General features: G+C 41.5%; 1 protein-coding gene and 1 long non-coding RNA gene across 2 annotated transcripts in view; one reads left to right on the top strand and one right to left on the bottom strand.

Moving 5' to 3' along the window:
• Positions 1–1,533: 1,533 nt before the first annotated feature.
• LOC140533731 (uncharacterized) lies at positions 1,534–6,995 on the bottom strand. The gene is made up of 2 exons (XR_011977037.1): positions 6,253–6,995; positions 1,534–1,642 (listed from the first exon to the last, which is right to left on the bottom strand). It is a non-coding gene; the product is annotated as an uncharacterized lncRNA (long non-coding RNA).
• A 72-nt stretch (positions 6,996–7,067) lies between these two features.
• The window catches only part of LPCAT3 (lysophosphatidylcholine acyltransferase 3), a 34,790-nt gene continuing 24,134 nt past the window's right edge, over positions 7,068–17,723 (top strand). Inside the window, exon 1 of the mRNA XM_072653853.1 lies at positions 7,068–7,429. Coding sequence (XP_072509954.1) covers positions 7,276–7,429 — 154 coding nt within the window. The 5' untranslated portion in view covers positions 7,068–7,275. The remainder of the gene's footprint in view (positions 7,430–17,723) is intronic.

Genomic DNA, 17,723 nt, shown 5'->3' with positions numbered 1-17,723 from the left:
CAAAGTCCCAATTCAAGAACTAAAGCTGGAGGAATGAATAAATAATAAAAGACAACAATAATAAAGAGCCAGATATGGAGCCAGACATGCACAAAGCCAGAAGAAAAGAGTAACTTCATATCTACAAGCAAAGACTTAAAGAAGGAACAAAAGTTTAATCAAAAGAGAAATTAGAATTCCTAGAAGAAATAAAAGAAAATATTCTTAAATGGCACAAATGAAATGAGAATTCTAGTGTCAGGCTCAGATTGAAAAAGATGCCTGTGAGCCACATATTGACTTAGAAGACCACAAATTAACATTATCTATATTGTATCCTATTTTTATTTATTTTATTAAACATTTCTCAATTACATTTTAATTTGGTTTGGGCAGCACTCCAGAGTTTTATGACTATGGGTCCCTTGATTTTATCACCCTTGCTCTAAAAGAAAAAATTAGAAAAGCAATGACAAGAACTTCTTGAAATTTGCACTAGACTAAATAATAATCAAGAAATCCAATGAGAAACTACAATAAATGGCTTCTTCTAGGTCAGAATTAGCTCTTTGTGTCTTTATGTGTGTTTGTATCTATGTTCAATCTATGAACTATGCTTCAGTTAAGAGTGAAGTTCATTAGATGCCTAATTCTCCCACCTCCACTTTTACACAAAATAAGTTTCTCATCCTTTTTATTTCTTTTCTGACATATTCCCTTTTTCCTTCTTTTTCTTTCCTCTTCTAAAACTAACAAAAAGAACAAAAGCCATACCTATGCTCTATGTTTCTCTTAATTTCCCTCAGTGATCCTCGGTATTCTAAAGGGCCAACTGTTTCTTTTTCCCCTAAGAGGATGCAGTCATTTCATCATCATTTAGCCCCTTCCAATTGCTCAAATTTACCTTCTCAACCTTGAGGCAGTACAGCTGCACCTCTGGGGCACTGCACCATATCTGTCTGCACCAAGGGGCCTATCACTCAGGACATAGGCATGGGGTAGGACCAGGCTGAGGGAGCCTGGCCTCTAATGATAGTGGTGTTTTCACACTCTTTCATTTGTTAGTCCCCACCCAAGCACCCTGAATACAGATTTACTATAGTCTAAGTTCTGAATCACATTTAGCGTTCCCCTCAGAAGTAAAGTAAAATAAGGCACTCAACATACCACACAAATGAGGGATGCAGCTGGGAATTTATTCCTTTTGTTTTGTTCAGTCATATCAAACTCTTCGTGACCCCATTTGGGGTTTTTTTGGCAAAGATATTGGAGTAGTTTGCCATTTCCTCCTTCAGCTCTTTACTGAGTCAAACAGGGTAAAGTGACTTACTCAGGATCACACAGCTAGTAAATATCTGAGGCTGGATTTGAACTCAGGAAGAGGCATCTTCTTGATTCTGGGTCCAGCACTCTATCCACTGAGTCACCTAGTTGCCCAATTTATTCCTACACACAAAGTAATACATAAAAATACATAAAATACATTTAAAATACATAAAAGACAGCTCTCATTAACTGAATGACAAAACAAGATTCAGAAACTTATAACTCTTACCGCAATCTCTTTTGAGTTTCATATACATCATGGAAACAGAAAGCAGTTTGTAGGACTATGGATTAGGCCTTTTTCTTTCACCTCAGGTCTCTACTGTCCAGGATAAGCCTGCTAATAAAAGGGTCAGGCCTTGGACAATCTTCTTGTCCATGTCTACTCTCTAAAAGCACTATTCATCTCTGACTTGCTGTCATCCATCAAGTGACCCAATATGTGATCCATGTTTCATCATGCATCCTTTAAAATTGTTTTGGATTGCTATCTTGATCAGAGTAGCTAAGTCTTTCACAGTTGATCATCCTTACAATAATGCTGTTACTGTATAAATTGTTCTCCTGAGTCTGCCCACTTCACTTTGCATCAGTTCATATAACTCTTCCCAGGTTTTTCTGAAACTATTCTGTTCATCATTTCTTATAGCACGATAATATTCTGTCACAATCATATACTATAAATCGTTTAACCACTCCCCAATTGATAGGCATCCCCTTGATTTCTAATTCTTTGCCACCACAAAAAGAGCTGCTATAAATATTATTGTACAGATAAGTACTCTTTACTTTTTTTTTTTAACTCTTTGGAATATAGACTTAGCATGAGTATTGTTGGGCCAAAGGGTATATACAGCTTTATAGCCCTTTGGACATAGTTTCAAATTGTTCTCCAGAAAGGCTGGACTAGTTCACAATCCCACCAAAAGTACATTAGTGTTCCAATTTTTCCACATCCTCTCCAGCATTTGTCATTTTCCCTTTTTGTCATGTAGACCAATGGTACCTCAGATTTGTTTTAATTTGCATTTCTCCAATTAGTAGTGATTTAGAGGATTTTTTATATGGCTACTGCTTTGATGTCTTCTCCTTAAAACTCCCTGTCCATTTCCTTTACCATTTATCAACTGGGGAATGGTTCTTATTTTTATAAATTTGGCTATATTTGTGTGTGTGTGTGTGTGTGTGTGTGTGTGTGTATTCCTATACATTTGAGAAATGAGACCTTTATCAGAGACTCTTGCTATAAAAATTTTTTCCTATTTCCTGTTTTCCTTCTACTTTTGGTTGCATTAGTTTTGTGAGTGCAAAAATGTTTTCATTTCATGTAGTCAAATGATCCTTGATCCTCTCTATCTCTTATTTGGTCATAAACTCTTCCCTTATCCAGAGATCTGACAGGTATATTTTTCCTTGCTCCCCTAAATTACTTACATCACCCTTTATGTCTAATCATTTATCCATTTTGACCTTATCTTGGTATATATAGATGCTAATCTATACCTCATTTCTTCCAAATTGCTTTCCAGTTTACCCAGCAGTTTTTGTCAGATGATGAGTTCTTACCCGCAAAGTTTGGATCGTTGGGTTTATCAAACACCAGATTACTATGGCTATTTATTATTGTGTATTGTGTAGTACTTAATTTATTCTACTGATTTAAGAGTGATTCCATCACTCAGTACCAGATTATTTTAATGATTATTATTTTGTAATACAATTTGAAATCTGGTATTAATAGAGCAGACCTTTTTATGTCCTTGGATGAGCATAAACCATGTCAATATTACCTGAGGCTGGAGTTATACATATATATATATATATATATATATATATATATATATATATATATATACAAAATATATAATTATAATTACATATAACATAATATATGTATACCTGCGTATACAGGTGTACACAATACATATATGCATATACATGTCTACATACGTACACATATATGTATATATTTGTACATGCATGTATATGGATATGTGAGAGAGAGATTCATTTTACACAGCCTTAAGGTTGACATCACACATAACAAAGACAGTTGATCAGGTGAGGCTGCTCAGCCACTTTCCATATTTGGAAAGTTGAGAAATATGAATGAGATGGAAGGTGATTGGAGGGGGAAAATTGTTAACGTAAGGGTTTTAGGAGTTGCCCAAGATCAGGTTTGTTCCAGTGGAATGTTTTTTCCATAATTATCTATCAGGTATCATGGTAGGAAATCTCTAAGACAGTCTAAGATAGTAGAAGTCTCCAAGATAGAAATTAGTAAGGCCTTTCCTTTCTAGTCTGAAGATCTGTCTCTGTTTACACTCCCCAGTACCTCTGTATCTTTGATCTTTACAATTATTTTTTTCTGGGGAAATGTTTCACCCAAACTCACTGTCGACCTCTTCCACAACTCACTGCTAGATCAAACAGATGATCATCAGGGTTGTGCTGGTTCATCTGATGTGGTTAGTATACCTATGGCAAGCTCTGTAACTCCTATCATTGACAATCCCATGGTAGCTCTTTCAACATTTTGAGGCACACAATATCATAATCTAGTCTGCTCTATCTCTAGATAATTATTCACTTAAGATCAGGGAAAAAAAATTAAATACAACAGAAAAGGGAAAAAACAGCAGCTTCATGTGTTCACAGGTACATGGTAACTGAGCTGAGAGAGTAGGCCAGAGGGGTCTCCCCAATCCAAAAACTCAAATTCTTCTTCCTCCTTACTCAAAAACTGACAAAGAAAAGAGAGTCTTCATGTATTTGTGCCTTTAGTATGCATACTCAATTCCAGCTCAGTAGTCAATTAAAAGACTTTTCATCCCCACACCATAAGACAACAGGAAACAGTTATATAATAATTGCACATTCAATTATTGGCAGTCAGAGGCTTCCGTTACATCTCCAGAAGAGAGTTCACCAAACCCCACTTGGGCTGGCAGCAAGCACAGCATAGTATCTATGTTCTAAGGACCAGGGTCTCATAAGCCACTCTGCCAATTGTGTACTTGCATGTATTTGGGGAAAAATCTGGTGACTTGTGGGGAAAAGGAAGGGAATAAGAGTCAAGTTCAGTCCAGAACAGTTTTCCCTTCCATGGTCTGATTGAGTTATATAATAAAAGAGATAATATTTACTAATAAACCAGGTTGGAGTTTTTCTGTCTTTAAGGAAAACTGAGTTGCTGGGCATATTTTAATAAAGGCCTCGCTCTAGTGCCTGTGATCAGGAGAGCAGAGGCTTCAGACCATGCAGAATAAATTTCAGTCAAGAGGAAGAAAAGGGGGAATTATGGCTATATTTTTTAGGGTTCTTATCTCTCTTCAGAGCTGTCTACCCATGTCTGAAAGATTAGGGGTCTTTTCCTGGTATTCTCACCTATCTTCATTCATACTGTCAAACGGAGAGCAGACTGTTTCTCTCTTTTCCTTCTGCCACTACAAGCTGTGATGGCACTTATTAGCCCTGATTCAGCAAGGACTCAGGCCAAGATTTCTAGTCTTTATGAAAGCCCTTTGAGATGCAAAATTGTGTCACTAATATACTGTAAGATGCTGGATGAGTTGTGGGGAAACAGGTACATTGTACACAGGTACACTGTTGGTGGAACTTTGAACGAGTTCAACTACTGCGGAAAGCAATTTAGAACTATGTTCAAAGAGCTATAAAACTATAATTAATGTACCCGATGACCTAGCAATACCACTTACTAGGTCAGCATCCCAGAGAGATCAAAGAAAGAGAAAGAAAACCTATATGAATAAAAATATTTATAGCAGCTCTTTTTGCGGTGGCCAAGAATTGCAAACTGAGCGGATGCCTATTAACTACAGAAAGCCATGGTATATATTTGATTGCACTGTAATAAATGTGGAAGGGGATGGCTTCAGAGGAACCTGCGAAGACTTGTGTAAACTAAAGTGGAGTTGGGCAGAACCAGGAGAACAACTTATACCATAACAATATTATAAAGATGATGAACTTTGAAGGACTAAGTAACTTTGAACAACATAACAGCCAACTTCAGTTCCAAAGAACTCAAGATGAATTGTTATCCACCTTCAGAAAGAGAGTCTATGGACTCTGAATACAAAATGAAGCCTATTTTCTTTTCTCTCTTTTTCCAGACAGTGGATGCATGATTATTCCTATTTATAATGAGGTTTTCTTTCTTGCCTTTTCAGAGGGGAATGGTAGAGGAAGAAAACTCAGAAGTGAATATAAAATTTTAAAAATTAAAGCGTATCGGACGTAAAAAGCTCACTTTTCTAGCTGGAGGCTTGAAAGACAATCTGATCTTTGGGTGACCTGGGGTGAAGTCTAGACTCTCTTACTGTATAGATACAATACAATGAAGAGTTGAGGAAATTTTGCTGGTAATTCTCATTAAAACTATCAAAAGGAGAAAATAATAATACAACCTAAATCATAATGAACACGATGAGCTCTGGTTCCCCTGAGCTACACCTGTAAGGGCTGTCACCTGTGGCCCAGAGGCCTTGGGTCCCGGGGAAGTGACTGCTCCTCTGAACCCCCACAGAGCTGATTCACCCCAGGGCCAGCCTGGCTCTGCAGGAGGGAAAAACCGGGCTTTTCTCTACCTCTCCGGCCACCTCGCAGAAGGCCAGGAAAACCTCCGAAAACGAAGCTTCGGAATGGCTCGAGTCTCGAATCTCCCGGGGGAGGATCAAAAGCGGTACCAGGTTGAGGGGGCGTCCTATACCTCATTTGACAAATGAGGAAACTGAGGCAGGGCGGCTGATGGACTTGCCACTTCTTACGTCTTACTCCCTCCTTTACATCCTTCTCTCTAATTCAGTGATCCCCTTCTCCTCAGTCCCCCCCTGGCAACACCACCCAACCCCAGGCAGGAAAGTCTCTCCTGCGTCGTCTCCGACTCCCCGCTCCCCCGGCTCCCTGCAAACCCTAACGCTTCACCTCCAGCAGGAGATTCTTCCGATCCCTCGGCTGAGGGATGACCCCCAGGGCTGACCCCCAAATTATCTCGCCTAGATCGTCACTGCTTATGTCACGTTGTCCTCGTTCAAAGTGCAGGGTTTGGGGGTTCAGGGATTCGGTCGCCTTTCCTGGTATCGGCCGCGCTCAGCACAGAGCCGGGCACGCACAGACACACACACAGACAGGCACACAGACACAGACACACAAACAGACAGACAGACAGACACACACACACACACACATACGTGTGCAGGGCCAGGTCTTTAGAGAAGTTCTCGGCAGCTCCCGTCTCGCTTTGGAGACCGGCCACGAGGTTGGGGACGTGAGGGTGGGCATTTCCAAACGTGAAATCATTCCGGGGGGCGTTCTGTTTTTCTGAGTGGCCTTTTCAAAGGAGAGTGAAGCACAGGGTGCCCGTTAGGCGGCGCAAGCGAGATGGCAACAAGCGCTTTTTCCGCCCTCTCGACTGCTGTGCCCCAGTAACCCCCTCACTCAAACGACCCAGAGTAACCTTCTCTGCCTGGAACCGACAGCCCCTCCCTTCCCCGACTCTCGCCTGCTCGGATTTCAGCCAATTGGAGGACAGAAAGTCAGTCGTCCAGGCCCGCCCTTCCCTCGGGACTCCTCCTTGAACCAGTTGGAACAGAATCGTAAAATCATTTCTCAGCCGGTTTGGGAATCCTCCAATGGAAATTCTAGTTCCCGCTTCTAAGCCCCGCCCTCCTCCCCCTGGCCTACCGCGTTGCCGGTCGGGTTGGAGTCACCTTTGCCTTACAAACGCCAAACACCGCCCTCTCCCCTCCTAGCTTCACCAAGCCCCGCCCTCTCTCTCGTGTAGCCCAATAAGAACTCGCACGTCCTCCGGCTGGGCGGGCTGACAGCCAATGTCCACGCTGTGGGCGGGCTTCAGACTAGAGTTGAGGTGAAGCTGTTGCGCCTTGCCCACAAGCGTGGCGCGTGGATTGGAGTGGGGGGCGTCCCACGGGGGCGCCCGGAGTTAAGATGGCGACGGCAGCTGATCAGGACGCAGAGACGGCAGCCCAGCTAGCGGCCGGGGTACTGCGCGCTGGGGTCCAGGAACACTGGCTGGGGAAGTTGTCGGCGTCCCTTGGTGCCTCAGAACAGGCGTTGCGACTCATCATCTCCATCTTCCTAGGTAAGGGGTCTCCTCTCCCTCCTCTCCTGATGAAGAAGGACACGCCTTCCCTGCCCTCGCCCTCACTGCCCTATCTCCGGGGCATCGTGCGGTGGGACACCAGAAGTCCCCCACCCCCGTTCTTCCCTCCCCGAAATTCACCTCAGCTACTTCCGGGGCACGAACCCCCCCGCAACCCCGCTACACAAGGACACACGCACACTCACGCTCTTTTAGGTTGGCTTGTTGGCGGTGCCCCTTGACCTCTGCACCCCTCGGTTCTCCTTTCCTTCCTCCCTCGTGCTCTCCGGATGCCCTGTCCCCCCCGTCTCCATGCCTCCTCCTCCCTCACCTGTGCCTTACACCCTGTTCGGGGCTGTGCTTCTCTACGTGCGGTCCGGTCCGGTCCGGTGGGGCAGCGGCTCAGGTCTCCCGGCCCCCCGTCTTGCAGCCCCCCGTGCCTGCTGGCCCCCTTCTTTGCACGGGTGTGTGCGTGCAGTGCCCGGGGGTCCCACTTCTCCGTGGCCCTCTCGTGCAGGACCGCAGCTCCCACGGGAAGCCTTGCCCGGCCGCCCCGAGCCCCGGCGCCCGCCCTCCGTTCATTTTGTGTGTAGTCTGTGTGTGTTGGCGTGTCCGGGAGAGTGTAAGCCCCGTGAGGCAGGACCCGGCGCTTGAGAAGCGTCTGTTTGCTGTTTATCCGAGCTCCTGGCCCCTGCGTCCTTGGGTGGCTCGGGGAGCAGGAGGTCCACCCAGATAAGCAGACACGCGGTAACCTCCGGGGGAAGAGCCGTAACTGCTGAAGTGGTCTGAGCAGGCTGCCCAGGAAAGGGCCCCTGAGCTGGGGGACCTTGAAGGAAGCTGGGCATCCTCAAAAACAGGTGGCACAGAGCGAGGGGAGAAGCCTGGGGACAGAAGGTGGGATCCCAGTACTTGAGGGACAGCTAGTAATCGGAGCAGTTAGGCTTGTGTGTTTAGTGTATGCAAGGATGTCACATGAAGTAAGTCTGGGACAGTGCCCGTTATTTTTATACTACGTCTATTTTTATATATCCCTCCCATCTGACACCATGGAACTTGCAGGAATTGAGGGGAAAGGACTGGTAGTCTCCTTAAAGGTTATTCACAGATTTTTGCTGTGTGGACAGGTATGTTGAAAACAGTTTATTTGTGGACTCGCAGGCTATGCTATGACTGCCGCCTTTTACCATGAACATTAGGTCCTTCTACATGATTACAAAGTATTCTTCTGCTTCACATCAGTCTCTTTTTCTTAAGCGTGTTGTTTAAATAGTTGAGGCTGTATGCTGAAAACCCTTTTTACATGGTGTACTAGCATAGGGTGTAAAGATGAACCAGACCTTAAAGGTCATCTGATCCAAGCCTTTCATATTGAGGGTAAATCTGAGACCTAGGGTTGATGAGTTACCTAAATTAATTCAAATCAGGTTCTTTGACCAAAGACCCATATGTTTATTGCACCATGCTTTTTGTTCGCGTTATTGACTGCCTAAGCAGCCACATGTGTGTTCAGTCTCATCCCACTCTTCATGACTCCACGGAGCATATCTCACCAATCCTGCTTTTGGGATTTTCTTTGCTCTTTCCTTCTCAGTGGTTTAAGGCTAAAGAAGTTAAAAAGTGACTTTCCCTGGATCATACAGGTAGTAAGTGTCTGAGGCCATACTTGAATTCAGGTCTTCCTGACTCCGTCCCAGTGCTCTTATGCTAGATACGTACTCCAAAAGATCTGTGCTTTTGTGTAGATGTTCTGCGTAAAAGCAGATTTTACTCAGCATTTGAATTGTCTTAGCCAGAACAAGAAATCATCATCCAATGGTCAGCCCTTTTGAGAATTTAACTTAGCTAGGGCTGGACCTCAATTGGTTGATCAGTAGTAGCCTTTCTAGTTTGGAAGGAACAGCCATAGCTTGGTCTCTGCTGACATCCTTTTTGGGGAACTTCCATGCCACAATGAAGTGTCACTTTTAGTGGAAGGCTGTGCTAGAGGCTGAGAAGAGTACAGAATAAGACAGTTTCTGTCCTGGAACAAGCTTATAATCTATTTAGTGGAGCAAGATTTATGTGCATGAAACTAGAGAAAAATATAAGCAAGATGTAATTAAATTATAAATTGTGTAGTATAGTCTGCTAGAGAAATTCAGAGAAGAGAGGGAAGGATTAGATTAAGTCCTTTAAAAAGGTATGACTTTGAAGAATTGGTAAGATTTTGTTTGGCTGAGAGGAATGAGGAGAGGGCAGGCTACTGAATGTATAGTCATGGATTGGAATGGGCTGATGAGTGGGTGTAAAGGGTGTAGTTGGAAAGAAGGCTTGATAAGGTACAGCCAGATGGTACATGGCTTTTACTGCCAGCTTGAGGAGTTTGAACCTAATCTGATAAGAAATAGTACATTACTGATAAATAATGGTGTTAATAGTGTTCTATAGCAAAGCATATTTTTCAAAATCTAAGTTATAGGTGTTGCATAAATTCATTTTCCAGTGACCTTGATTAAAAATTAGTATTATCCTTTAGTGTAATTCAAATAACACCATTTTCCTTTACTCCATATATTTACCATTTTCCCTATGGATTTTTTCCTATCACTTGGAACTCCATGTTTTAAGTCATGGTCCTTACTACTGGTGGGCCAATTCTTATGTCTGCTCTTTTATACAGTCCTTTCAACTCTAAGTCATCACCACAGTATTATTCAGCATGTTTAGCACAATAGTGTTCCAAGTTTTTGGTTAGTCATATGTTGCCTTAATCATGTATACACCCTTGTCCTCGATCTCACTGTTTCGTGTTCTATGCCCGTCTAGCATATAGTAACCAGTAAACAGGGCATTCTTAAGGCTGCTTAGAAAGGCAAGAATGCTAACAAATACAAGTAGACTCATACCACATAAAACTGTTTTTTTGTAAACTAGTAGCCATTTTGTGTTACAATTAAAATTTTAGTACAGAAACAGACCTCTTTATTTGTGGGGAAGAAAACACATAAAGCCACAGATTTTATGCATGTGAGAAAGGTCACAGATCCAAGTACTGATGCCTTTCCTTTATCCTAGGCACTGGGAAATAATGTATATTTGCTTGCACTGGGTACACTAACAATCAGCAAACTTTTAGAAGTATAGTGCTAAGTTTTTTACTTTGTTCTTTCTTAGAGTATCAAAGAAAAAAATTGAAATTCCTGTTATTACATACAACTTTTTGGTATCCCTTACCACCACCTCCAGTCAGAAAAGGAGACACAATACCACTTTCTAACCATGTAAATTAATTTGGGTTAAGAGCTCCTCTTTAAAAAAAAATCCTTTTGCAATGTTAGGCCTATCAGTTAATTCTGTCTTACTGTGTGGATTATTTTAAAATTATTTCCATTTTCCTAACATCTAATTGATATTTCTGTGAAGGAAGGAAGAATTACTTAAATAGGTGCAAGGTAATTCTCTGTGAATAAAGCACTGTATATTAGTTCCAAACAAGTGGCCCTACAGGAAGCCCAGGGAGGGTCCCGTAGTATATGGGGCTTACAGCCCTAAGACGTTTGGGTATCTTTTGGGGAGAAGTATGTGTACAGGAAAGGAGGGAGAAGAATATCGAGACAAAATGAGCCTGTTACTTAATGCCTGCCTGGTGTAGACAGAGATTCCCAACCTTTATTTGAAGAACCTAAAGCAGTGGTCCTGGAAGTGTTGTCCATGAAACTCTTTCAGGGGATTTATGAGCTCAAAACTGTTCTCATAACAATACTGAGACCTTTTCATTTCCACAGTAAATATTGATAGATATAACCCATATAAACAAAAGCTATTTTGTGTGTTGGGGAGTCCTCAGTAATTTTTGAGAGCATAAAGGGATCTTGAAACCAAAAACTTGAGAACCACTGGTATAGGATGACCCTGTTTATCTCAGAGGAGTCACAGTTCTCCTTGTGAATTGATTTTTGATTCATCATGTGTGTTAAGAAGGGGAAAGACTTTGGACTTGGAGTCTGATCTCCAAGCTGGGCAACTTACTCTCCTTTAAAGTCTTTGAACCTCCATTTTCTTGGTTGTATAATATGCATACAAACCTTTAAAGTGCCTTTTTCAGAGGGGTTGAGAAGGAGCAGAGCAGGATTAAGGCCTGTTCATTTAACGCCCTCTACCAGTGCAGAAAGATAGGAAGAATTAACTCTCTTGACCCCAGGTCCTCTGGACATTGAGGCCAGTTCTCTACCAATGCTACTTGATGCATCTTTCCAATAGAAATAAAAACAGCTCTCATTTCCAAAGCCCTGTAAGGTTGGCAGAGCACTTGCCCTCCAGCAGCCCTATGAGGTGAGTAGTACAACCATTTTTATACCCATTTTACAAATAAGGAAACTGAGCGTCTGAGTGATTTACTTGGGCATGACCACGTAACTAGTAAATGTCCAAGGCAGCAGCCTACAGAATCCTGAATCCAAGTCCAGAACTCTGTATATGCAGTCACATAGACATTCTTTTTATAGCACTTTGGAAGTAGGGCCAGTCCTCCAAAGAGATTAAAATTTACTCATCTTGACACAGTTTTGGTCTGAACTCTTATTAGGGGGTATCTAAAAATAGATGCTTTCTAGAATGTTCCCCCTTAGTCTTTCTATTCTTTTGTTATGGAGTTAGCATGTGGAGATCTCCCAGTTTTTGAATCTGAGCTCTGGCCAAGATGTAGCAGATGGTCACCTGGTTTAGCATAGTAGTCCTCCTCTAGCACTCTTCTTGGCCTGGAGCTGTGGTTTGGCACAGATAACTTATCAGAGACTGCAGTTAGAGCTTCCTGAATTCACATCACACACATTAAAAACATTTAAGATCAAAGGAAGTCCTTTTGTGTCCAGCAAATACTTGTAATTTTCTTTGGACTGAGATCATGTTAGACTATTTAGGAATCAAATCAAATCCATAGGAGTGGTTCAATCCACTCCCCAACTGCTACCCTCAGTCTTAGTGGCCTCAATAGTCAAATTGATTAGCCCTCAAAAATCCTAGCCTTCCAGTTGTTCAACCTCTAAATCCTATGACCTATGTCCCCTTCCTACCTCAGCCAAATACAGAAGAGGAAATACCTTTAGACTAACCCTAGTCTGTTTCCAAGTTCTTGACTTCTCACTCTTTCCACAGAAATTTCAAATTCCAAATTTTCCATACCTCTTATTAAGTATTTCCCTCCTAAACTTTCTCTTAATCCTCACCCTGAATGCCAGTCTCCATTTTTCACAGTTTTCCTGCCCTAATTTCCCTTTCTTTCCTTCAAATTCTGGGCCTAGAGCTAATCAGATTTACGAAAAATCACCTTCCACCCTTTGTCCCTTTGTCCTTCTGCTATTCAAGTCCTGCTAATCTTCAACCTTAGGTTACACCCTAGGTTACCAACCTATCTGCCCTGCCTTCTCCAAAGTATTTAATTCATGAGGACTGCTGCCACTACAAATTAATGTTCTCTAATAACTGCTTTCTCCATCCCATTTCAAGCTCTCTATCACCTTTAGTATAGATTCCTATAATAGCTTTCAGATGCCAGTCTCTCCTCTTTGTAAATCATTTTCTTTTTTAATCATTAATTTAAAAAAATTTTATGCATTTCATTTCCCAGGAATTATCCCCACCATAGTACCCTCCCTCATAACAAAAGCAGCAGTTAAGCAAAAATGACAACTACTGTGATTCAACAGTCTGCTGACATTCTACTTTAATAGTTTTTCACCTGTTTTCTGAAAGGAAGGTGGATGTTTCAACGTCAGTCATTGTATTTGACTTGGATTCTGTTTGGAGAGGGTTATTACATTATTAGAGTTATCATATATTCTTTGGGTTCTGCTTATTTTATTCCTCATCAGTTAAATTTTCCATATTCTTCATTTCTTATGGTAGAGTAATCAATCATGCTAATACACCACCATTTGTTCAGACATTCCTGCAATTCATTTTTCACACAACTCACCAAAATGATCTTGCTAAAAGTCAGCTATAACCACATCACCTCCCTGCTTCCCCAGACAAAACACCAACTCCTTGATTTGCTATAAGAGGCCCACAACAATCTGCCTCGAGCTGAAACTCACAGCTTCATTTCACATTATTCCTATTTATACATCCAGTATAAATCTGGCTCCAGCCAGACTGGACTGACAGACTTAGTTCAGGCCCTCACCTGAAGGCTTTCCACCATGTCTTGATGTACACCTTCCCTCCTAACTTTCAAAGTCCTTATCTTCTTTCCAGGCTCAACTCCCAGACCAGCCTTTCCCGATTTCTTACCACACATCCCAGCTGACAGTGTTCACTCCCTTCTTGGGTATTTTTTAACATACTTTTTCTAGATCTCCTTTACTACTTTCCATTATTTTATTTTGTTTTATTATGCTTAATCTGTCTCTGAGGTCTCATGTACACAAAATCCACCTTCCAGAGGTCTTTTCAGCTGCTTTTGCATCAGTTCTTTTCTTGGCTTCTGCCACCTTATCTGCATTGGGAGGGGCTGTGTCTCTCCCTGAAAGGTTTTTGTACTGCTCAGCCCTCACTAGGTCTCTAGACCATGCCCACACTCCTTACCCCAGTACCATTGAGTACCAAGAGTGCTGGCTCTAACCTTCTAGGCCAGGGGTGGGGAATCTGTTACCTTGAGGCCATGTGTGACCCTCTAGGTCCTCAAGTGCCACACCCTTTGGCTGAACACTGCACTTGAGGGCTTAGAGGGTCACACGTGGCCTCAAGGCCACAGGTTACCCTCCCCCTAGTCTAGCCAAATGCCACAAAATCCTAAAGACCCTAACCTTGACCCAGTGTTGCTTCTGGAGTATGTATTTTCAGGTTCCTTTTCTGTTTTTTTCCGATCTTTCTCCTCTAAATGCTGCTTCATGAACTTGCACATGCTTCTAGCTCCTCTACCTCTACTTGGAACCAATAGGAACGCTGGCTGCTTCACTGCCTACTTTTTCTCCCTCAGTACTTACCCCATTGGAGGGATTGGTCAGTGGCCTCAGAAGTTTCTAGCCACCTTTCCATAACACGAGACCTAGAAGATCCAAAGAAATGTCACATGAAGAGAGAGCATGATATAATGAAAAGAATATGACCTTGGAATCAGAAGAATCCACTTAGTGGCCATAGGATAGGAGTGCTTTCTTCTTGATTCTCTCCCTGCCGTTTCTTCGTGCCTTCTACCCCTCTAGTCCCAAGCCCTTCCCCTAAAAATAAAATCTTCTTGTATCTGTTTCCCCCAAACAGAATTTGTAAGTTCCTTCAGGGCTGGGTCTGTTTTGATTTTACCAATTTATCCCTACCACTTAGCAGTTCCTACTACATAATTGGCACTTAATAAGTGCATATTGATTGATTTTATTTTTTACTTATCCCTGTCCCCTGCTCCTCTCTTCACTATCACCCCTCCCATCTTTGTCATAAGTTCCATGACAGCAAAGACTATAATTTTATTTTATCTTTGTATCCAAAATATCTTGCACATGGTAGGTGCTTAATAAATGAGAGGACTGTTATGTGGTACCCAAAGGTTTTTTAGAGTAGTAAAAAGAATTGCTAGACCCACTTGACAGTAGTTAAATATTAAGTAAATAAATAGGATTTCTGGACTTGTTATATCACAAGCATCTGAGCAGGTTCTACTGCTGTGCTGCTAACTTCTACATTTCTTAATCTTTCCTCCACCTTCACAGCCACAAGTTTCTTTGGTCTCTGAAGCTTCCGGTTTAAGCATTGTTTTTCCAGCCACTCCTTTTTCTCCCTACCCTGCATGTTTATAAAATCCACAGCAACAGAACTTTAAAAGTCTTAAAGTCATTTCATTGAACAGCCCTATACTAAAAAAAGTCCCTTCAAAATAAATCAGAAAGTGGGTTGGAAAAAATGCACATCTACTTGAGTGATAGAAAGTTTTCCTCTGATGCTTCCTCATGACATGGAAGGGAGACTAATTTCTCAAAGGCTATGTCAACATGATATAAGCTGTAGCAGGTCCTACCTTACTGGAAAGACTGTAATTCTGACATTGTCTGCTTTCTGAGGCCAGCATGGCCAAGTACAGAGAGGCTTATCAGAAGGTTGAGTTCTTTGACCATCATAAAACGATGAAATGTACAAAATGGCCCATAATCCTATGCTTCCCTTTGGTTTTTCAGTGATACTGGCTAAATGGAAGAAAGGGGGCCAGTGAGTACCAAGAGACAAGCAGTTTGTAGACAATGTATAAAAATTAGCCTGGGTATTAATACTCTTTTGTATGAGATTGTTTACCAGTGAACAGGTGGTTATGCTACCGAGCAACTGGGTCATATCAGTCTTGAAATTCTTGCCATAAATGAAACCAGACCATAGAAAAATTACAGCTAAGTAAGTTTAATATAGCTGTTTCTTTATAGAATTACATAAAACAATTAACAGAGTTGGTTTTATTGTTTATCTAAATGTAATAGATTCCTGTTTGGTCTGTGCATCCAGTCTCTTCTCCACTCCAAATTATCCTCCGCACATTTGTGAAAAATGATTTTTCCAAATTGCAGCCCTGATCTCCCATCCCCATTCCCCACAATTCAGCACATTCTAAAGGCTCTCAGTTGCCTTAAGGATCCAGTAGAAACTCCTGTTTGGCATTTAAATCTCTTCACAACCTGGTCCCTTCCAGTTGTGGAAGGTGGGGGTGTCAATATCCTAATGGATAAAGCTCTGGTTTTCATGTATACTATATATAGGAAAGTGGTACTAACAGTTTATGGTCATTTTGGTTCCAGATGTCTGCACATAATAGAATTGAAACTCTGAAACCCCAGAGGCAGTGTGGTGAATGCAGCCAGGTTCAAGTCCCACCTCTGCCAGTTACCTGTATGAGCTTGGGCACATCACTCATCCTCCCCAGTTCTTATATTCCTTATCTGCAAATTGAAGGGGTCAGACTGGATGGCCTCGATCATCCTTTCCAGCTCCAAATGTGTATGTACTCTTGTGACTTAGGCATAACACTGTCCTGTTCACATCCTGTAAATGGAAGTCATAGCTGGGATCATACTCTGTGGCACAAGATCCAGAAAAATCTGAAATGAGATTGTTTGAATGCCAGGGTAAACTACAGGCATTCTGGGAGTCCTGGACTAAAGAATTTTAGAATTTTTATTAATGTTACTGTTGTATTTTTGTCGTATTCATTTCTTAATCTATCCCTTCACTTCCACCCACCCAGTGATCTTATAATAAAGATTTTTAAAAAGAGAGGGAAGGTATTGATCAAGTTTTATTTATTTATTTTTCCTTTTCAGCATTCACTTCCATAAGATTTTGAGTTTTAAATTTTCTCTCCCTCCTTCCCCAAGACAGTGTACAATCTGATATGGGCTCTACATATACATATACATATTAAACTAATTTTCACTTTAGTCATGTTGTAAAGAATTAGAATCAATAGGAGGAACCATGAGAAAGAAGAAACAAAACAACAAAAAAAAGCAAATAGTGTGCTTCAGTCTGCATTCAAACTCCAAAGTTCTTTCTCTGGATATGGATGGCATTTTCCATCATGAGTCTTTTGGAATTATCTTAGATCATTGTACTGCTGAGAGGGAGCTAAGTCTATCAAAGTCAGTCATCACACAATGTGAATGTTAATGTTTACATTGTTGTCCTGGTTCTGCTCATTTCACTCAGCATTCAGTCTTTCCAGGTTTTTCTGAAGTATGCCTTCTTGTCATTTCTTATAGCACAATAGTATTTCATTACATTCATGTACCACAGCTTGTTCAGTCATTCCCCAGTTGATGGGCATCCCTTCAATTTCCAATTCTTTGCCACCACAGAAAGAGCTGCTGTAAATATTTTTGTACATGTGGGTCCTTTCCCCATTTTTGTGATATTTTTTGGGAATTGGTATTGCTGGATCAAAGGGTATGCACATTTTTATAGTCTTTTGGGTATAGTTCCAAATTGTTCTCCAGAATGGTTAGATCACTTCACAACTCCACAAAGAATGCATTAGCATTCCAATTTTCCCACATTTTCTCCAGCATTTATCATTTTCATTTTTTCTCATATTATCCAATCTGATAGGTGTGATGTGGTACCTCAGAGTTATTTTGATTTGCATTCCTCTAATCAATAGTGATTTAGAGCATTTTTTCATGTGACTATAGATAGTTTTAATTTCTTCCTCTGAAAACCGCCTGTTCATATCCTTTGACCATTTATCAATTGGGGAATGCCTTGTATCCTTATAAATATGACTCAGTTTTCTATGTATTTGGGAAATAAGGCCCTTAGAGACACTGGCTGTAAAACTTAT

This window comes from Notamacropus eugenii, chromosome 3 (assembly GCF_028372415.1).
Source record: "Notamacropus eugenii isolate mMacEug1 chromosome 3, mMacEug1.pri_v2, whole genome shotgun sequence".
Taxonomy (NCBI): domain Eukaryota; kingdom Metazoa; phylum Chordata; class Mammalia; order Diprotodontia; family Macropodidae; genus Notamacropus; species Notamacropus eugenii.
This window is presented reverse-complemented; position numbering and strand designations above follow the sequence as displayed.